This window comes from Hippopotamus amphibius, chromosome 1 (genome assembly GCF_030028045.1).
Source record: "Hippopotamus amphibius kiboko isolate mHipAmp2 chromosome 1, mHipAmp2.hap2, whole genome shotgun sequence".
Lineage (NCBI taxonomy): Eukaryota > Metazoa > Chordata > Mammalia > Artiodactyla > Hippopotamidae > Hippopotamus > Hippopotamus amphibius.
Genome location: NC_080186.1, coordinates 11,784,188 through 11,805,497, shown reverse-complemented (window position 1 = coordinate 11,805,497; position 21,310 = coordinate 11,784,188). Strand labels below are relative to the sequence as shown.

Genomic DNA, 21,310 nt, shown 5'->3' with positions numbered 1-21,310 from the left:
TTCTTTCTCACCATGCCCATTCAAACAAGAAAATAGGAAGCTGTTCTTTAACCACTGTCATTTTATGACAGCTGTCATTACTGTCAGGAGACCTCAGATGAGAAAAAGTGGCGAGAAAAAATTTTAGTTTGCCACCGTGAAGGGGGGTTAATGGCAATGATCATAGACCAGTCATGGTCTTCAAATGTTAAAGCTCCAACTCTAGTGAGTGCAGTGATGAAGTTCACTGCAGATTTTGGAAATAATCCTGGCTGGTTCACCAACGAGGTAAACCATATTTATCTTGGTTTCTCACTAATCACTAAAATTTTAAGGATCAAGAATCAAACATGGCACCTTAAGGCCGGCAAAGCTGTAACAGTATGGATTTTGACAAGTGGGAGTCTAAATGCTGCCTGGGAGTCCTCACGACATTGACTAATCTGATGGCCACTGTTTAGGACTGCAAGCGTGCTCAGTAAAATCCTAAGACAAACCAGTTTCTTCCTTGTTAAGGCAATCTGTAACCTATTCTGCCCCACAAAACACATACAGCACGCGAAAAATTGAGAAGGTGATATAGCTATTAGTCAAGTGCAGGGACTCTGGAATCAGACTAACATTGGGATCTGTCCTCCACCACTTGATGATCTGGGACAAATTACTTAAAACTTGCTAAGCCTCAGTGTCCTCCTTCATAAAATGGGGGTAAATACCACCACCTTGAAAGGATAAAAATGGGAGTTAAACGTATGTAAAGGATTTACTGAGCACGGGATCAGCAGCCAATAAGCGTTATTTATTACCATTATTTTTTCTACCATGCAGTGCAACCAGTGCGTTATCCAACTGTGTCTGTCGCCTCCACTTAGAGGGCCCAAGTGCCAGGGCGCTGTGTTCTTTTACTGACAGCTCGACCGTGCCGGCCTCAGAGCAGGAAATAACCGGCCCAACAGGTAGGCTGTCGCCCTCGAGCAGTATCCCCTGGACCAGGCAGCCGCTCCCAGGTCTGAGCCCCGCCTCGAGCTCCCGCCGGAGGTCGCAACCCTCCAAGAGACAGCCGCATCCCTCGCCGCCCCCGAGAACGCTGGGCCGGGCCCTATCCGCTCCGGGTTCCCCCCGGGCCCAGCGGGGACCGGGAACGAGGAGGAACTGACGGGAGATCCCTGAGACTGCCCGGCCCCGCCGCGTCCGCGGCTCCGCGTGTCACGCCGGGAAGGAGTTACCGGTAAAGGGGACCGGCCTAACCGGCTGCAGCGTCCGTGCTCCAGTTAGTTCGCCGGGCCAGGAGCCTCCCGTCCACACCTGCGCTCGCCGGGGCCTGGGGAGGGGAAAGAGGAGGGACAAACCGGAGGGTAGTCACGTGCTACTTAAAGGTCCGCGCACCAAAGGCGCGGACTGAGCAGGTCGAGGGCGTCAACTTTGAGAATCTATTTTGACCCTTGCCACCCGCCGTCTGCGCGTGGACCTGGCGCGGTTACCATAGGAACGAGGCTCGCTCTCCGGCTGGATCCAAAGGGACGGTGGTGACCAAAGAGGCCAAAATGTGCGTCCTAGCGAGGCTAAGTCGCGATGTATGATGGGATGCCAAAAGACCTCCCCGATTCAGGGAGGCGTTTCCACTTCTACCAGGAGAGGGCCCCTGTCTAGCAACAGTTGCTAGGGTGGGGAAGCAATCGCTGGTCCCTAGTCTCTTTAACCCTATTCATAGACTCCTAGAGCGTCAGAGCTGGAAGGGACCTTAGGGATCGTTTCTAGTCCACCTCCTCCGCACCCTGATGGGGGAGACTGAGGCCCAGAGAGGGGCATGGACTTGCCTAAGGCTTAGAATCCACGACTCCTGATCCTATTTACCAAAAAGCGATCTCCACTCTAGAATGTGCCAGGTCCTGTCCTAAGCACGGGGAAGGGATATGTGTGTGGTGACGCTGGTGGGGGCGGTGGGGGAGACGCACAAGTGAGCGAGGTAAACTTTCATAGAGCCGATGACATACGTTCCTTGGGGATATAAAGAAAGAGATTTCATACCCTCCTGCCTTGCTTCTTTAGTCATCTCCTTTGCATTTATCACCAACATACTATGCAGGTTATTTATTTATACTATTTATTATCTATCTCCTCCCACTGGAATGTTAGCGCCTAAAAGCAGGCCTTTTTAAGTCTGTCTTGTTCAGCTGTATATTCTTGGTGCCCCTACAGGCCTTGGCACAGATAGGGCCTCAATAAATTTTCGTGGAATAGATGAATGGGGCTGGAGTTTAGCTGCTCAAGAGAATACATTCTTTTTTTTTTTTTTTTTAAATAAATGTATGTATGTATGTATTTGGCTGCGTTGGGTCTTCATTGCTGCACGCGGGCTTTCTCTAGTTGCCGCGAGCTGGGGCTACTCTTAGTTGCTGTAGAATAGGGAAGTCCCGAGAATACATTCTAAAGTGGGTTCCCGGTGGTGTGCGGACTTGAGTCGGGTTCGGGTTTAAACCCTACCCTCAGGACTTCCCAGGTGGGGCAGTGGTTAAGAATCCGCCTGCATTAGGCAGGGGACACGAGTTCGATCCCTGCTTCAGAAAGATCCCACATGCCTCCTAGCAACGAAGCCCCGTGCGCCACAACTACTGAGCCTGCGCTCTAGAGCCCGCGAGCCACAATTATTGAGCCGGTGTGCCGCAACTACTGAAGCCTGTGTGTCTAGAGCCCGAGCTCAGCCACAAGAGAAGCCACCAAAACGAGGAGCCCGCGCACAATGAAGAGTAGCCCCCACTCGCTGCAACTAGAGAAAGACCGTGTGCAGCAACAAAGACCCAACGCAGCCAACAAACAAACAAATAAAATCCAAGCCTCACGTTAAATCCTACCCTCCTCTGCCGCTTACTACCTCAGTGATCTTCAACGGTGACTTCATGTCCTAGAACCCCAGCGTCCACATTTGGAAAATAGGGGAAAAGAATATCTCCCTGGTAGGATTGTACTCAGGGAGAAATGAGACAATACAACGTAACGTGGCTAGCACAATGCCGGGACTTAGCAAATGCTCAATAAACAGGAGCAATTATTTTTTTGTATTTTTATTTTTCCTGTGAGAAGTGTTTTTTTTTTTTAATTGAAATATAGTTGATGTAGGAGCAATTTTTGACATGAGGAAATGAGCTGTACAAACTGGTTGTTCAGAGGACAAGATTTCTGCCAGTTTTTTCTTTTCTTTGTGGGAGGTGCTAGGGTGGGAGCGAGGGAAGAGGGGAATGGAAGACCTCGTAAGGTGGGTTTGGTTGGATGAGATAAGTTTGGAACAGTAAATCAGGAGATCTGGGCACCGGAGCGGATACTTACGGTTTCGCTGGGGGGCAGGAGAGGGGGCTAGAGGGGAACCATGCCCGGGAGGGGATTGAATGGGGCGGGACGGACCATGGCTCCAGGCGTGACAGTCTCTCTTACTAGAAGCGTGACCCTCTCCGTGTCTCTGTGAAAGCCAAGTGTTAATGAATTCTGTCGGGGGCCCCTGCTAGAGATGTGGGGGTGTGTCCCGGGGCGGGGCGGGCCCTGGGGGCGGGGCGGAGCGCGGGGGCGGAGCCGAATGGGCTGGAGGTAGAGCGTTGGAGGGGCCTGGGGGCGGTGCAGGGACACGAGAGTGGGCTTCGAGGGCGGGGCCTGGGGGCGGGACCCAGGGACGTGGGGAGATGGGGGCGGGGCGCAACGCGGTGGCAGATCTGGGGCAGGCCGTGGGGAGAGGGCGGGGTGCGGCGGCTGAAGCCCGGAAGCGGACAGAGGCCGTCTGGGTCCCTGCTGTCTGCTCGCCATGGACGAGGCTGACCGGCAGCTCCTCCGGCAGTGCCGGGTGCGGCTGGTCCGCGAGCTGCAGGTGGCCCCGCTCTGGGACGCTCTGCTGAGTCGCGAGCTCTTCACCCCCGACATGATCGAGGACATCCAGGTGCGCCCCACCTCCCCACCGCAGCCAGTGCCCCGGCTTCCCGCGCCGCGCAGACTTCAGATCACGGATGGGGACCGCAGGGCCGCGCGGAGAGGGTTGCTGAAGCCGCACCGCGACTTAATGGCCGACCTCCTTCCTGCCCGCTCCTCCTCCCTCTGTGCCACGCCGTACCCGCTCCCTTTGGGGAGCTATAGTGAGGGAACCCCGTTTGCCCCCAGGGCGTCAAGCCCACTAATTGCCCAGAGGAACCAAACAACCCCAGACACCTTTTCGAGGGTTTGCTAAAGCGATTCCACGCCCTGCACCGTTAGCTGCTGCAGCGCTCTTCTGCTTGCCAGGAGGCATGCCTGGTTTTTCCTCCTCTAGGGTGGTGGTTCAGGGCATCCACTTGGGAGGTCAGACTGCCTGGCATTGTATCCTCTTCCATCCTCAGTTTCCTGGGCTGTGAAATGGGGACAACAGTAGTATTGCCGTGAGGGCTAAAAGAGATAATGGGTGTGAAACAGTAAAGTCTCAGGCACAGAGTGCGGGTACATCGTATGGTAGCTGGCTGTGCCCTGACCTCCTTGGCCAGCCCCTCATGGGTTATGTTTATGTTTTGTAAGGGATTTGGAGATGAGGGGCCTACTGCAGGTAATGAAGAGAATAATACAGTCAAACACTTGAGGTTTTCTTTTTTCTTTTTTTAAAGTTTTGGTTGTGTTGGGTCTTCGTTGCTGTGTGTGGGCTTTCTCTAGTTGGGGCTAGTCTTGCTTGCAGTGCACGGGCTCAGTGGCTGTGGCTTGCAGGCTTAGTTACTCCGCAGCATGTGGTATCTTCCCAGACCGGGGACTGAACCTGTGTCCCCTGCATTGGCAGGCGGACTCTTAACCACTGCGCCACCAGGGAAGTCTCTGAGGTTCTCTTTAAAAGCACTGTCACGTCTTTGTCTTATTTGTCTTTGTCTTATTTGACCCTCACCACAGGCCCGTGAGGTGAGGAGGGAACAGGAGGTATTTTTTACCACAAGGTACAGTGGGAGTGTCTGGCTTCCTAGAGGTCCTTGCACAGTGCCCAGGAACTTGGCCTGAACCACTAAGGAAGTCTTTAGTAGGACAAATATCAAATGGGAAATTGCCAATGAATAGTGATATTAATATAAGTCGTATGAGCATCTGCTGTGTACTGAGGAGTGGAAATGACCTGAGGCCATACCCTCGCTCTCAGGTACATTCACAAAAGTCATAAACTCAAGTGCCCTCGGAGGCCTAATGGGTGGATACTAGAGCAGACAGCCTCTGCCCTGCCCCCCAGCTTCATCTGAGTGTGGTCATACCAGAATGCTGGCTCAGTGTTGCCAGGTTAAGGTTTTGTTTTTTGTTTTTTTGGGTTTTTTTGGCTGCCATGCAGCTTGCGGGATCTTATTTCCCCTAACAGGGATCAAACCCAGGCCCTTGGCAGTGAAAGTGTGGCATCTTAACCACTGGACCACCAGGGAATTCCCGAGAAGCTGGAAATCTTGATTTCAGTGTCAAGTTCCCTGATTTTAAATGTTAGCAAGAATAGCACAGGGAACTCTGCTCAGGATTCTGTAATAACCGAAAGGGGAAAAGAATTTGAAAAAAAATAAGTACTTGTATATGTGTAACTGAATCACTTTGCTGTGCACCTGAAAGTAACACAACATTGTTAATCAACTATACTCCAATATAAAAAAAAAGTTAGTAACAGATTCAGAATTTTTAAAGAATGTCTTATGAACAATGGGCCACCATTTTGCCCCCTAATATGGCGGAACCACATGGCTCTGGGCTGTCATCCTGGCTTTGTTACATATTATGTATTAGCAAGTTGCAGCATCTTTCTTAGGCTCAGTTTCCCTCATCCATAAGGTGGGAATAATTGTAATTTAACTCCTTCAGGTTGTTGAGGAGGATTAAATGAAATGATGCAATTTAACACGTCTGTGAGTGTTCAGAAAATGTTGAGACAAAGCAAAACACTGTTTACTTGCAGAGAGGTAGGCATACAGCTAATTTTGCTAGTGAGAATTATCTTCTCAATGATAGTATAGGCCTGTGCTATTCAATATAGGAGCCATTAGTCACATGTGGCTATTTGAGTGTAAATATGAAGTAATTAAAATTGAACAAAAAATGCCATTCCCCCGTCACATGACCCAAGTGCTTAGTAGCCGCGTGTGGCTACCATATTGGACAGCACAGATAAAGGACATTTCCATCATCACAGAAAGTTCCCTTGGACCACGCTGCTGTAGGATATTTGAGGACAGGGTGGTGTCTTATCCCTGTGGAACTTGCCCAGAGCTGGGGCTCAAAGGACAACCAGCAGATAATGAGCATCTTCATCCTGCTCCCCGTCTCGTTGTCTGGTCCCACCATCCTGACACCTGCTAACCTTGACCATTCCTGCAATTTCACAGTCCACCCAATCAATGCCCAAGGAGGATTTCCCCTCCTTATTTCTCTGGTCTGTCCTCTCGCTTTTCTCCATTCCAGCTGCAAAGTCTTTGCCACCTTCTGACTTGGCTATGGCCTACTCCCTGCCATTGTCCACCCTGCCCCCAGGATGATTTTTTTTAAAAGTCACATCTGACTCTGTCACTCCCTTCTTTTTATGTATTTATTCGGCTGCACCAGGTCTTAGTTGCGGCACGCGGGATCTTGGTTGCGGCATGCGGGAACTTGAGTTGCAGCATGCATGTGGGATCTGGTTCCCTGACCAGGGATTGAACCGGGGAGCCTTAGTCACTGGACCCCCAGGGAAGTCCCTGTCACTCTCTTAAACTCTTCTCCCACAGCTTTCTTGGCATGACCATGCAAAGGTCTCCTCTCTCAGTCTGTTCACCTCCCCAGCCCACTTACATCTGTCATTTCTCTGAATTCACTATTCACTTCCTAATATTCCCTGGGGTCTCAGCTAAGACAGCCCCTCCTGGAGGCTTCCCTGACCCCCCAAGGCTAAGCTGAGTGCCCTGTACCCTTCTGGCCCCACGTGCTTTGCCTTCTGGTACTTCTCTCTTTGCTGCATCATTGTCGATTGTCTGTTCGCATCCCCCATTAGACGTTTGCTCCGTGAAGACGGCGGCTGTTCGCTGCTGCATTTTCAGCCCTTGGCACGGTGCTGGGCACACAGCAGACACCTCCAGCGTACTAACTGAATAGATAAACAAAGACTGGCAGGTGGCACATGCTCAGTGTAATACAGGCTCAAGTTTTGTCCACGTGCCTGATTGTTTAGACTTAGGTAGATGGGAAGTGGGGGGACAGGGTGAGATCCACAGGACAGCGCATGGATAATAGTGCCATGTCTTTCTTTCCAAACAGCGGGCAGGCTCCGGGTCTCGACGCGATCAGGCCAGGCAGCTGATCACAGATCTAGAGACTCGAGGGAGTCAGGCCCTTCCTTTGTTCATCTCCTGCTTAGAGGACACAGGCCAGGACACACTGGCTGCATTACTGAGAACCAGTAGACAAGCAGCAAAGCAGGATCTGGAGCCCATCATACCTCTGGACCTCAAGCCTGTGGTGCTCGGACCAGTGCACCTCAAATCAGGGGAGCCAAGAGTGGTCCAGCAGGATCTATCAAAGCCGAGCCCAGGAAAACTCGCTCCAGTGGTGCTGGGGCCCGAGGAGCTCTGGCCAGCCAAGCTCAGGCCCAAAGTTCTCAGACCAGAGGCACCCAGGCGGGTGGACATTTGTTCTGGAGGATTCAGTGATGTCTGTGAGTACCAGGAGTGGGTGGTGGGTGGATGCACTGAGTGGTCACTGAGGGGTGACCAGTGGTACAGCTGGGTAGGGTGAGGTTCAAAATTTAATTTTGGTGTTGTCTTTCTGAGTACTCCTAGGGGAGGGGTGGAATATTCTGGTAGGTCGTCAGGAGAGCCCCTCCTCTGAAAAGCATGTGCTGAAGTCTGTTTTGGATGTCGCAGATTTTGATCAGTGTTTCCAGATCAGCTATTGTTTAGGTTTTGCCTTTGGGTCCAGGTGGGTCGCGTGGACTAGCCCAGGCCTGGGGGCAGGAGGGAGGCGGCCACCTGTTGAGAGTCTGCCCCAAGCAGGTGCTGTACATACCTTTACCGCCTTCCCTCACAACAACCCTGCAAAGCAGTGCATCATTAGAGCCATGAGGACACTGAGGCTCAGGGAGGTTAAATGATTGCCTAAGGTCACAAAGCGACATCCAGTAAAATGCATAAGTCCGAAGAGTGCTGCTGGATGATCTTTACCTATATGTATACAGATAACCAGACCCCAGATCATGAAGACACAGAACATTCTGGTGTCCTATAAGACTCTCTTTCCAGTTTATTCCCACTCTTCCCCCATCCAAGGGAATCACTGTTCTGATCTCTGTTGCCATAGGTCCCTTTTGCTTGTCCTTGGACTTCAATGTAAATTAAAACCTAGGTACTCTTTGAGTCTGGCTGCTTTCTCTCTCTCTTTTTTTTTTTTTGGCTGTGTTGGGTCTTCGTTGCTGCGCACAGGCTTTCTCTAGTTGCAGCGAGTGGGGGCTGCTCTTCTGTTTCGGTGTGCAGGCTTCTCATTGGGGTGGCTTTTCTTGTTGTGGAGCATGGGCTTTAGGCGTGCGGGCTTCAGTAGTTGCAGCACACAGGCTCAGTAGTTGTGGTGTGCGGCTTAGTTCCTCCGAGGCATGTGGGATCTTCCTGGACCAGGGAATCCATGTCCCCTGCATTAGGCAGACAGATTCTTAACCTCTGCACCACCAGAGAGGTCACAGTCTGGCTTCCCTTGCCATCATTATATTCATGTTGTGCGTATCAGTAGTTATTTCTTTTTCATTGTGAGGTAGTTCTTATTCTGAACCATCCACAGTTTATGGAACCATCTCTTGTTGATAGAATGCGGTTTTTTGTTAGGGCTTCGTTTCCGTGGCAGCACATGGAGATCCAGCGCTTCCGTGGTTGCCTAGTGGGCCACTGCATGGATGTTAATGATAATAATAGCAGTAATGGTTCACCTTTCTGAGTGCTTACTTTTTGCAAGGCGCTGTTTGCAGTGTTCAGTAAATGATTTAATTTAATCTCACCAACTCTCTTGTAAGGTAGGTGTTACAGATTTCCCAGTTTACTGCTTTTCTTGTTGTTTTTCTTTTTTGGTTTTTTTTCTGGCTGTGTCGCACAGCTTACGGGATCTTAGTTCCCCGACCAGGGATTGAACCTGGGCCACGGCAGGGGAAGTACAGAGTGCTAACGCTGGACCGCCAGGGAACTCCCCAATTTACTGTTCAGCAAAGTGAGTGGCAGATTGAGAAATGACTTGCCCCACATCACATAGCCAGTGAGATGTGGAAACGGGATTGCAGTCCAGGCCTCCCCCCGTCTGCTCCACCGTGTGGTCTCACATGTGCTTTGCACTGTTATTTCGTTTCTCCAGCCCCTGCTAATGGACATTTGTGTTGTTTCTGCAGTGGCCTTGCCTGTTCCTCTACCTCTGACTGGGGATACATTTCTAGAAAGGGAATGTTAATGCTGGGTTAGAGGGTACATGTTCCCATCGGATAGATGCTGCCAACGTGGACTTCACAACCATGCCATTTTATAATCATACCAGCTGTGGGTGAAGGAGACCATTTTCCCACACTCTTACCAATGAGTATTAACTTTTTTTCTCATGTGATGGGCAAAAAGTGGTATCCGTTTTCTGTGCTGAGTAGCTGTGTGATTTTGGATGACTCATTAACGCAGTGAAACCACCATACTGACGGTCTAGGGAGGAAGAGCCGTTCTGGAATTGTTCATGTGTGTTTTGATTCTACCGTTAGGGAAGCAGGAAAAATACAAAGTCCAACTGTTGTTATCTGGTTCGGGGAAATGTCAGTTTGAGTTATTTAGGGCCAACAGTCTCGAATTAAAGCTTCCTGGTCTTGCGTGGGTTATTTTATTTCCTCTTTGTTGTGAATATTTTTTTCCCAGTAGGAACTTAAATCTGAAGGGTAAATAATAATAGCAATAATAAGATCACTTTAAAATGTGTATATCGATACACAGTGCTTTTTCAAGTCATCAGAACCACCCTGAGCTGTGCTAGACAGGGCAAGCGCCTCTCTTATCATGCCCCATTTATAGGGGAGGAAGCTGGGCTCTGAGAGCAACTCAGTCATAAAGCGAGTTCAAGTACAGAGCCAGGACTTTTGGCAGTACTGTGAAATATGGTCACTGTGCTGTGCATTAGATCCTCAGAATGTACTCATCTTACAGTCGGAAGCTGGTGCCCTTTGATCAACATCTCCTCATTTCCTGGCCCCTAGCAGCCACCATTCTGCTCTCTGTTTCTGTGAGTTTGGCTTCTTTAGATTCCACACGTAAGTGAGATGATATCGTATTTATCTTTCTCTGTCTGACATTTTATTTAGCGTAATGTTCTCAGGGTCCATCCATGTTATCAGAAGAGGCAGAATGTCCTTTTTTTCTATGGCTAAATAATGTTCCATTGTATGTATGCCACATTTTCTTTCTTTTTGATACATCTTTTTTGGAGTATAATTGCTTTACAATGTTGTTAGTTTCTATTGTACAACAAAGTGAATCAGCTATATTTATACATATATCCCCATATCTCCTCCCTATTGAGCCTCCCTCCCATCCTCCCCATCCCAACCCTCTAGGTCGTCACAAAGCACCCAGTCGATCTCCCTGTGCCATGCAGCAGCTTCCCACTAGCTAATTTACAATTGGTAGTGTATATACGCCAATGCTACTCTCTCACTATGTCCCAGCCTCCCCTTCCCCCACTGTGTCCTCAAGTCCATTCTCTACATCTGCATCTCTATTCCTGCCCTGCCACTAAGTTCATCAGTACCATTTTTCTAGATTCCATATATATGTATTAGCATACAGTATTTGTTTTTCTCATTCTGACTCACTTCACTCTGTATGACAGACTCTAGGTCCATCCACCTCACTACAAATAACTCAATTTTGTTCCTTTTTATGGCTGAGTAGTATTCCATTGTATATATGTGCCACATTTTCTTTATCCATTCATCTGTCAATGGACATTTAGGTTGCTTCCATGTCCAGGCTATTGTAAATAGTGCTGCAATGAGCACTGTGGTACATATATCTTTTTGAATTATGGTTTTCTCAGGGCATATGCCCAGTAGTTGGATTGCTGGGTCATATGATAATTCTATTTTCAGTTTTTAAAGGAATCTCCATACTGTTTTCCATAGTGGCTGTATCAATTTACATTCCTACCAACAGTGCAGGAGGGTTCCCTTTTCTCCATACCCTCTCCAGCATTTATTGTTTCTAGATTTTTTGATGATGGCCATTCTGACCAGTGTGAGGTGATACCTCATTGTGGCTTTGATTTGCATTTCTCTAATGATTAGTGATGTTGAGCATCTTTTCATGTGTTTGTTGGCCATCTGTATGTCTTCTTTGGAGAAATGTCTATTTAGGTCTTCCATCCATTTTTGGATTGGGTTGTTTGTTTTTTTGATATTGAGCTGCATGAGCTGCTTGTATATTTTGAATTGCCAGTTGCTTTGTTTGCAAATATTTTCTCCGATTCCGAGGGTTGTCTTTTCGTGTTGTTTGTGGTTTCCCTTGCTGTGCAAAAGCTTTTAAGTTTCATTAGGTGCCATTTGTTTATTTCTGTCTTTATTTCCATTACTCTAGGAGGTGGGTCAAAAAGGATCTTGTGATTTACGTGAGAGTGTTTTGCCTGTGTTTTCCTCTAAGAGTTTTATGGTGTCTGGCCTTACATTAGGTCTTTAATCCATCTTGAGTTTATTTTTGTGTATGGTGTTAGGGAGTGTTCTAATTTCATTTTTTTAACATGTAGCTGTCCAGTTTTCCCAGCACTACTTATTGAAGAGGCTGTCTTTTCTCCACTGTATATGCTTGCCTCCTTTGTTAAAGAGAAGTGCCACATTTTCTTTATTCATTCGTCCTCCTGTGGACACTTGGGTCGTTTCCGTGTCTTGCCTATTGTGAATAATGCTGCAGTGGGCATGGGGCTGCAGATATCTCTTTGAGATCCTGATTTCATTTATTTTGGATATATACCCAGAAGTGGAGTTGCTGGATCATACGGTATTACTCTTTTCTTTTCTTTCTTTTCTTCCTTCCTTCCTTCCTTCCTTCCTTCCTTCCTTCCTTCCTTCCTTCCTTTCTTTCTTTCTTTCTTTCTTTCTTTCCTTCTTCCCTTCCTTCCTTCCTTCCTTCCTTCCTTTTCTTTTCTTTTTTTGCTGCACTGGGTCTTCGTTGCTATGCACGGGCTTTCTATAGTTGTAGTGAACGGGGACTACTCTTCATTGTGGTGCACGGTGGCTTCTCTTGTTGTGGAGCATGGGCTCTAGGTGCACAGGGTTCAGTAGTTGTAGCACACAGGCTCAGCAGTTGTGGTGCACAGGCTTAGTTGCTCCGAGGCATGTGGGATCTTCCCAGACCAGGGATCGAATCCGTGTCCCCTGCGTTGGCAGGCAGATTTTTAACCACTGCACCACCAGGGAAGTCCCGACATGAGTTTTAAGCTGGCAAAAGGATAGTTCCCAACAAGGTCCAGGCCCTCTCTGAGCAACGAGTGGCACTGTAGTTAGATCAAGAGTATAGTCTCCGAGGTGACTTGGAGATGGTCAGTGTGTTCTATTTGTTGAAAAAGTCCCGTAACCCTGTAGGCTGGTGGCCAGCTGACTTCTTGCTAATTGAAATGAAAACTCTTTTGATAACTGAAGGAAAAATGATCATCTTTACTCGTTTATTCATTCTTCAACTACTTCCTGATGCCCTACTGTGTGCTGGGCTCCATGGATTCCACAGAGAGGGAGCAGACCTGGATGGAGCTTCCCTGTGTCTTTCTGTTTTAGAATTTCACATAAATGGAATCACGCTGTATATACTCTGCTGGCTTTTTTTACTCGGAATGGTGTTTTTGCAGTTATCCATGGTGTTGCATGTAGCTCATTCCCTTTTAGGCTCTGTGGTGTCCTTTTGTATGGTTGTATCACGATTTGCTTACCCATCAACTTACTGATGGACGTCTGGGTTGTTTCTAGTTTGGGGATTATGAATAAGGCTTCAGTGATCATTTATGGTCAAGTCTTTTTGTGCCCTTGTGCGCATTTCTCCTGGGCATATACCTGGGAGTGGAGTTGCTGGTCAGAGAGTGTGTGTGTGTTTAACTTTATTGGAAACTTCTAAACAGTTCCTCGAGGTGGCTGTGCCACTTGACTCCCACCAGCAGTGCCACTCAGAGAGTTCCTGAGTTCCTGCTCCTCTGCGTTTCTGTCCTCCGAGGAGCTGTCCTCACAGCATCCCTTGCCCCTCCCCTACTGGACCCTGACATTCACGTTTTCCCTCTCTCTCTCTCTCCAGGTACTCAGGACAGAGCCAAGGGAAATGCTGACTTGGTGAGTCTTCATGTCATCAGGGGCCAGTTGTGTTAGTTTTGGGCTCTTCTGCTCTCTACTTCCCAGGTCCTTCCGGCAGCTGTGTCAGGAGTCCAGGGAACTCAGCCCGGCTGGAGAGATGGTCGCAGGCTCAGACCCCTCACAGCGCGCTGGCCCTGGTACAGCTCTTCCTGGAGCAGATTGTTCAACTCTGCTATTTCCTCATCTGTGAGGTGGGGTCACATCTAATGAGGAGCAGGCATCAGAATCAGCTATGTCACCCACCCCAGACCAAGTCACTCCCTGTCTTAGTCACAGCATTTATTGTGTGACTCCGTGTGTCAGCCCTGGGCTTTGCGCTAGGACACCTGGGACAGGCCACTCGAGTTTCCAGCCCTCACGGAGCCATCAGCCTAGCAGAGGCTAGTCACACAAAGCAATATATGAGTATAAATACTGTTAAGTACCATCAACAAAAAGAACAGGCTGCCGTGAGAGAGAATTACCAGGGAAACGTTGAACCTCTGGAGGAAGTGGCTTCAGACTCTCCGAGGGTGGCCTGGGCAAGAGTCTGCTGGCAGAGTTGACCGCACGATTCTCAGGGGCTCCCCTGGACTGGGCAACCTGTAGGTCCTTTGGGGGTGAATGTCTAGGGGAGTCGGATTTCTTTTTTTTAATATTTATTTATTTGGTTGCGCTGAGTCTTAGTTGCAGCAGATGTGCTCCTTAGTTGTGGCATACGAACTCTTAGTTGCAGCATGCATGTGGGATCTAGTTCCCTGACCAGGGATGGAACGTAGGCCCCCTGCATTGGGAGCGCACAGTCTTAACCACTGCGCCACCAGGGAAGTCCTGGGAGTTGGATTTCTAAGCCAGCAGCTCCCATCCCTGAATACTGTGATGGCAGCTAATCTGTCCAAGTTTGGCTGTTCGTCCAGCCCACAGCTACTGCTCACCCCAGTCTGCTCGCTGTCTGGAATGCTGGATGTAGCTTCCAGACCCCTCCTTCAGGGGGAGGCAGACCGCATGCTCTGTTCCATCTCTCCAAACTGTCCACCCCGTGAGTGAAACCCAGGGGGTCGCCTTCTCTCCCAAGGAGCGCCGTGAGACCCTGGTTTACACTGGTCCCTGTGCTTGGACAGGCTTACGTCCTGAGTGCAGACCCCTGTGGCCACTGCCTCATCATCAACAACGTGAACTTCTGCCCGGAGTCGGGGCTCAGGACCCGCACGGGCTCCAATGTTGACTGCGAGAGGATGAAGCAGCGCTTCCACTTGCTGCATTTCATGGTGGAGGTGAAGTATAACCTCACTGCCAAGGTACGGCCCCTGTGCATGGAGAGAGATGGGGGTGGGGGGGTGGGGTCGTGTCCTGCAAGGGACCCTGCAAGCAAGTGACTCCCCACGATGAGCCCTTCGGTCTGTAGGACCACGAGAGGCAGTATTGCTCAGTGGTTACCAGTGCAAGCTTCAGACTCAGAGACCTGGGTTGAGGACTGGCTCTCCTACTACCTGTGTGACTCCCTAGCCTTAGCTTCTTTGTCTAGACAGTGAGAACCGTGCTCACCCTCTAGGGTCGTTATAGTAGTAAATAAAGAGTGCCTAGCCCAGCATCTCGTCCCCAAGGATGGTGGCTATTGTGATGGCTGTGGCTGTCATTACTCCACTGTTGGCCCTGGGAGCAGGGGGCAGGCCCAGGACGAGGACCTGATCCGCTAGCGGTCTGGCTCACCTGCAACCCTCTCTTGTAGCAAGTGGTCCAGGCTTTGGTGGAGCTGGCGCGGCGGGACCATGGCACTCTGGACTGCTGTGTGGTGGTCATCCTCTCTCACGGCTGTCAGGTAGGAGGCCTCACCTCCTTGGGCAGGCACCTGGGAAGGCTACCCTGAGGGGCCGTGTGGGGGCCCCATCCCTTCCTGTGTCCAAGACACCGTGGCTCTTGTGGGAAGAGCTGTGGGGCCCTGCCCACCTCCCGTTGTTTTCTCGGGAGCCACTGGCCCTCTGAGGAGTTGGATGCTTCTGCTGGCTGGGGTGATGTCCCCGGGAGAAGCTGTCTGGGAGAGGCAGGAAGAGACGAGCTGGCTTTTGTTCAGAGCTGGGCACAGCTCACAAGAGCTCCCAGCTCCCGCCTCGGTCCTGCTGGGTGTTGTTCCGGGCTCTTTGCTGCTGGCTGGGAGCTGGGACAGTGGGACCCACGGTGGGCTTGGCCATTAATGTGCTGAGTCATTGTGGCCAGGCCCCTTCCCCTTCCTGGGCCTCAATTTCCTCATCTTTTGAGTTGAGGGGTTGGACAGGACAGAGGTAATAGTGTTTTCAAAACTGGCAATGTTAGCACAAAAATCAGGATTTCCAACTTGTCTTGAAAAACCATAAAGTTCTGACCTTATCAGGCCAGCATCCTCACAGAACAAAATGCTGGCCTATGGCTGGGCAGGGGCTGCCCCTTTGGTCCTTTCGTTCACAGTGTGGCCCCTAGCCCGGCAGCCTGGGCATCACCTGGCAGCTCATGAGAATGCAGACTCTCATTCAGAGCCTGCCCCCTAGCCAGACCCCGTGCCCTTAAAGGTTGAGAAGAGTTGGTCCAGGGTAGTAGTTCTCAATGTTTAGCTGCAACAGAGGCGCCTGAAGGACCAGATTGCTGGTCCCCACTACCAGGGATTCTGATTTAGGAAGTCTGGGTTGGGCCCAGGAATTTGCATGTCTTACAAGTTCTCAGGTGATGCTGATGCTGGTAGTCCAGGGATCACACTTTGAGGACCACTGATCTGGAGGAAGCTGGCCGGTGTTCTCCAGTTAGGCTTTCTGGTGCTTACAGCCACGTGAGTTTGAGACCCCTGGAACAGAGGTTGACCAGAGGCTTCCCAGAACCAGCCTGCTCTGTCTAACTCAGCCTTGTGCCCCTGGTGGGCCCTTCTAAATGCTTGGTCCCCACACAGCCTCTGAACGGGCTGTTGAATTCCTCCCCTAACTTGGGTTTGTCACCAGGATTCTTGGTTTTCCAGGCCAGCCACTTGCAGTTCCCGGGGGCTGTTTATGGCACAGATGGATGTCCTGTGTCCGTTGAAAGAATTGTGAACATCTTCAATGGAACTGGCTGCCCCAGCTTGGGAGGGAAGCCCAAGCTCTTCTTCATCCAGGCCTGTGGTGGGGGTAAGCCAGTCCTCAGCCTCCCTGCCGAGGAGCCTATCGGGGAAGGAGCTGCCGCCTACTTCCTTCTCCATCACGCCTCACGACGTCCCAGCGGTCAATCCAGGCAGCCGAGGGGGTCCCAAACATAGCCACTGCTGTCCGAGTGTAGCACCTCCATCTAACTGGAGTAGCTTCGGCTCTGTCCAGCCTTTAGAGGCTTGTGTCTTCCATCTCACGGTGTGGTGGCATCAGGGGATCATTCATCTGTGGCCACTTCACCCCCAGAGACTTGGCAAAAAGAAACAACGCAGAGGACAAAGAAAACCTCTTTCGTTTTCCTTATCATCATCCCCCTGACCTCCATCAACCAGACTTCCTTCCCCCATCCCAGAGAAAGGGAGGCCATTGCTGAATTAACTATTGAAATTCCCAAAGTCTTAGGTACTGGGGATTCAGTCATTTTCCAGGATTATTTAGATTATTTGTAGTTTTGGTATATGTCCTGATTTTAACCTGAGCCCTACTTCACTGTTACCTGGTTTTCTTTTTCTTTTTTTTTTTTTTATAAATTTATATGTTTATTTATTTATTTTATTTTATTGGCTGTGTTGGGTCTTCGTTGCTGCACACGGGCTTTCTCTAGTTGCAGCGAGTGGGGGCTACTCTTCATTGTGGTGCATGGGCTTCTCATTGCGGTGGCCTCTCTTGTTGCAGAGCACAGGCTCTAGGCGCGTGGGCTTCAGTGGTTGCAGCACATGGGCTCAATAGTTATGGCTCATGGGCTCTAGAGTGCAGGCTCAATAGTTGTGGCGCACGGGCTTGGTTGCTCCGCGGCATGTGGTATCTTCCTGGGGCAGGGATCGAACCCATGTCCCCTGCATTGGCAGGCGGATTCTTACCTACTGCGCCACCTAGGAAGTCCCTGGTTTTCTTATAAAATAAAAAAAGAGGGAAGAGAGAAGAACACTGTGTGTCCTGGATTATGGGACATGATGGCATCTCTGGGGCGGGGCTGTCTGAGAGGCATATCACTTCCTTGTCCCTTGGCCTGATCTGCTAGAGAGGCGGGCATTGTTATAGCATAGAGCTGTCCGGCTTGCATGCCAAGTGGGGGCTGTGCACGTCAGTGACCTGTAACATGGGCACCTGAGACATATTCTGCACACGGTGATTTGTCCCATACTGTTCCACATTGGCGGGGGTGTGATGGGGGAAGCTGTCTAGGAGGGCACACGCTCTGGTCATATGATTCATCTAGTAAGTTTATTGACCACCTGCTGTATACACCAGGCCGTAGAGATGCAGAGATGGGGTCTCTGTCCCCTGGAATTTATCATTTGACTGGAACTGCCTTAAGTCACTATCATGACCCAGGCCTATAACGTGGCCGTGAGTGACGGAGAACACTGGGTTAAATCCTTACTCCCTGCGCAACCACGGGCCAGTTAATCTCTAGAAGTCTTGGCAAATAGGGACAGTAACAGAGCCTAGCTCTTAGTGTTACTGTATCTCACACACTAATTAGTGTGTCTCTTAACCCACTTACATTGCCTGGTTCATTTTCCTAACTGGGAACCAACCCCAGAGGACTCGGTGTCACAGAAGAGCCCCACCTCTGTCACCAGCACAGTTAGCTCAGAGCAATGATGATGGGAGGGTGGAGAGGCTGCTGTTCTTGGGTTGAAATCCTTTCTATCTCACTTTTCTTCTTACGATCCAGAATGTGTGGTCAAGTGATGTTCTTACGCTGAAGTGCGTGGTCCCTCTTTCTCCTGTGAATCAAGTGAAAAACAGAGTGAAGGGTGGGCTGCGGTGCCAGCTTCCTGAGAAAGTTCATTAGCCAGTCGTCTGGGCCAGTGCACACCCCACTGTCCATTCTCAGCAGCCAGGAGGATCTCTGTGCTGCCTGCAGGATCTGGTGTTTGATGCTCTTGCCACATGGGGGCGCCACCATCGGCTGAGAGCAGAAATACCCAAATGTCAGTGTCTGGTGGGGGTGTCCCCTTGTTTACAGGTCTCTGAACATCTGCCCTGAATTTTGGTGACTCTTGTGTTACTATTTGAAGAGTCACTGTTGTTACAATTTAAAACAGTTAAAAAGTCTTCTAAATGTCATCCACCCCGTCATTAAGAGGTCGTGCGGGCACCAAGGCGGAAGAATGTGCCTCAGAGTCAGTAACTTTGGTGTGAAACTTCAGTGTTAGCATGATGAACTCAGCCAGAGCTGAGGGGCCTAAATTTTGGGGTGACCCCTCTAGAACTTTTGAGGTCATGCTGAGAAAGGAAGAATAATGTACGACAGGGGTTGTGGATTTTACCTGCTGGGGGAGCAGCGGCTCTGCCCACCGTGTATGTATTCGTATGCGAAGTTAGTCTTCCTCGCAGGGAATTTTGAATCAATAAGGCGCCTTAAGAAGAAAGCAGTGCCTTAACTGCATAACCCGTAGGCGAGGTCTTCACGTCAGATTTGTAGAAGGAGGATGACACGTGAGTGGAGACACAGCCAGCCTCCCCTGTCTGACCCCTTCTTCCTCTGTCCGCCGTCCTCCCCTCTCGGGTCCACTGTCCCATTTCCACGAGCAGCCCCTCTGCCCACCTGACCCCCACTCCCACCCCCTTCTCTTTAGGCCCTTTCCCGCTGAAGCGCCCCTCCCCTGCTGCACCCCACTGCCTGGGCAGACCCAGCCGCAGCCCCAGGCTTCCCTCTCAGGTCCCCTCCCCTGTCCTACTTCAAGTCATTCCCAGAACCTAGGGTGGATTCCAGAATCTCAATCAAGCAAGCAACCGGAAGCCATGACCCGAGAGTCCAGCTTTCACAGATCTGAGAAGCCCCCTTTGCAGACTTGGGGGCTTCCGTGGGAAGCAGCAGGATAGTTGAGAGGCAGAAAAATGTAGGGCAGAATCCTGGGCCCCTGCGCATTAGCTGTGAGACCACAGACACATTACCAGGTTAATGAGCTTCAGCTGTATGGGGTGAGAGGTCAGTCGATATTGGGGTTGTTACGGGGTTTCTAGAACAGTCCCTGTCCTGTCTCTGTCCCTTGCAGATGGGACCCCAGCTTCCCTGGTGAACCGTGACCTCCCTCCCTCCTTGCTGTTACCCACCAAGGATCCAGCCACACAAACCCTCCCGCTGTCCTGCCTGGGGACCTGTCTGACAGGTGCTGTTTCTCCCACCAGGACTGTTCTCCCTTCTCGTATGGGAGCCTGGATCACAACCGCCTGCTCCAGGAACCCTCCCCTCTGGAACCCTGCAGGCCGCTCTGCCCTCTGCCTGTTTTTGCTGAAGCTCTTTTCAGCTGCCTCCTTTCTGGAGTAGCACTCTGTACCCTGCAGTGAGCTCTGCCTTGGAGGAACTCATCCCAGGAGACGTCCTGCAGCGTCACCACCCTGATGGCTCTGTGGTTGAGCTGTGGGTGGCCCGAGTTCCACCCCGAGGCCTAACCCTGTGTTTTCCAGGCCTGCCACTGCTTTGGGGGAGTTTGGGTTTTAAAACAGAAAAGAGAAAATATGGCGACTTGAAAAAAAAAAAAATCCAGAATTCTGCGAGCCTGACATGGCCATCTCATTTTGCCCCTTACCTTTGAATCTTGGCTGAGGGGCACAGTCTGCGTTTCTCATTGAAACTTATCCCTGAACCTTATCCCTTCACCACAGTCTCCATCATCACTGTTCCGGTGGTTTATAATCTTGCATTGTAGTGACGTGCACTCACTAAAGCGTTTCCCTAGTGTTGGCCATCTAGGTGGTATCAAATTTTTGGCTCACATGACCACCAGTGTCTTTGTATTGAGGGCGTTTGGCTTCACTTGAATTATTTCCTTAGGAAATTACTGGGTCAGAGGTGTAAATATCTCCGTGAATCCATTACCTGTGACTCGATGCCTTCTTTGCTTGCCATAAAAGGGTTTGAGATAGCTTAAGAAGTACAAGTGATATAGTAGAACAGAATAAAGAGAGAGGGAAAAAATGAGGAAATAGAAATGCAAGGAAAGAAGGAGAGTAAGTTTGGTATCTAGAAATGCATCTTGTGCGGTCCTGCATGCTTGCTGGAGATGGCCTGCAAATTTGACTTTGTGCTTTCCAGCCGCTGAGGCAAGAATCACTCATAAGATCTACCTTATTTGGTATTCATAAGACAGAATTGCCAAGAATGGCAATTTTTCTCCCCTCGGTTGTCTTAAAGGGGACACTGTAAGATAGTGGACAGTTTCCTCAACTGTATTCCTACCAAAGAAAAAAAAAGATGAGTTTTATACCTTTTTTTTTTTTTAATTCAAGTCTCAATGTAAATTGAGGGCATAGTTTTCTTTAGTTTGGGTGTTTAGCTTCCCAGACAGAGGATCCCATCTTCTTCATCTTCTTCATCTTTTCTTTTTTGACTGTGCTGTGGGCCTGTGAGATCTTAATTCCCCGACCAGAGATCAAACCCCAGCAGTGGAAACTCGGAGTCCTGACCACTGGACCGCCAGGAAAGTCCCTCATTTTCTTCTTCTTTTTTAAAATTAATTAATTTATTTATTGGCTGTGTTAGGTCTTCTTTGCTGCACATGGGCTTTCTCTAGTTGCAGAGCAGGGCTTCTCGTTGCGGTGGCTTCTCTTGTTGCGGAGCACGGGCTCTAGGCACTCGGGCTTCAGTAGTGGTGGCATGTGGGTTCAGTAGTTGTGGTGCACGGGCTTAGTTGCTCCTCGGCATGTGGAATCTTCCCAGACCAGAGATCAAACCTGTGTCCCCTGCATTGGCAGGCAGATTCTTAACCACTGCACCACCATGGGAGTCCCCCCTCCGCCATCTTCTTCTTCTTTTGTGTCTTCCTCAGTGCCTGTGTTGGTGCTCTCTACCCCAGGGGTACTCTGTGTGTATGTGTTTCTGCCATCTGTGTCATAAACCATGATTTTAAAGAAGGCTTTGTAATGACCTGAG

General features: G+C 50.0%; 2 protein-coding genes across 5 annotated transcripts in view; one reads left to right on the top strand and one right to left on the bottom strand.

Annotated features, from left to right (window-relative positions):
- DNAJC16 (DnaJ heat shock protein family (Hsp40) member C16) overlaps positions 1-1,492 on the bottom strand; it is a 36,128-nt gene extending 34,636 nt beyond the window's left edge. For 2 of the 3 annotated variants that reach the window (XM_057697050.1, XM_057697067.1), the window contains exon 1: positions 786-1,308. In XM_057697050.1, the coding sequence (XP_057553033.1) occupies positions 786-803 (18 nt within the window). In that variant the 5' untranslated portion in view covers positions 804-1,308. Of the gene's footprint in view, positions 1-785; positions 1,309-1,460 lie in introns of those variants that run through there. The other variant, XM_057697060.1, reaches the window with a different exon arrangement.
- Positions 1,493-3,697: 2,205 nt separating this feature from the next.
- CASP9 (caspase 9) overlaps positions 3,698-21,310 on the top strand; it is a 25,192-nt gene continuing 7,579 nt past the window's right edge. Inside the window, exons 1-6 of one of the 2 annotated variants that reach the window (XM_057697106.1) lie at positions 3,698-3,901; positions 7,228-7,624; positions 13,245-13,279; positions 14,401-14,577; positions 15,009-15,098; positions 16,260-16,407. In XM_057697106.1, coding sequence (XP_057553089.1) covers positions 3,770-3,901; positions 7,228-7,624; positions 13,245-13,279; positions 14,401-14,577; positions 15,009-15,098; positions 16,260-16,407 — 979 coding nt within the window. In that variant the 5' untranslated portion in view covers positions 3,698-3,769. The remainder of the gene's footprint in view (positions 3,902-7,227; positions 7,625-13,244; positions 13,280-14,400; positions 14,578-15,008; positions 15,099-16,259; positions 16,408-21,310) is intronic. The other variant, XM_057697114.1, reaches the window with a different exon arrangement.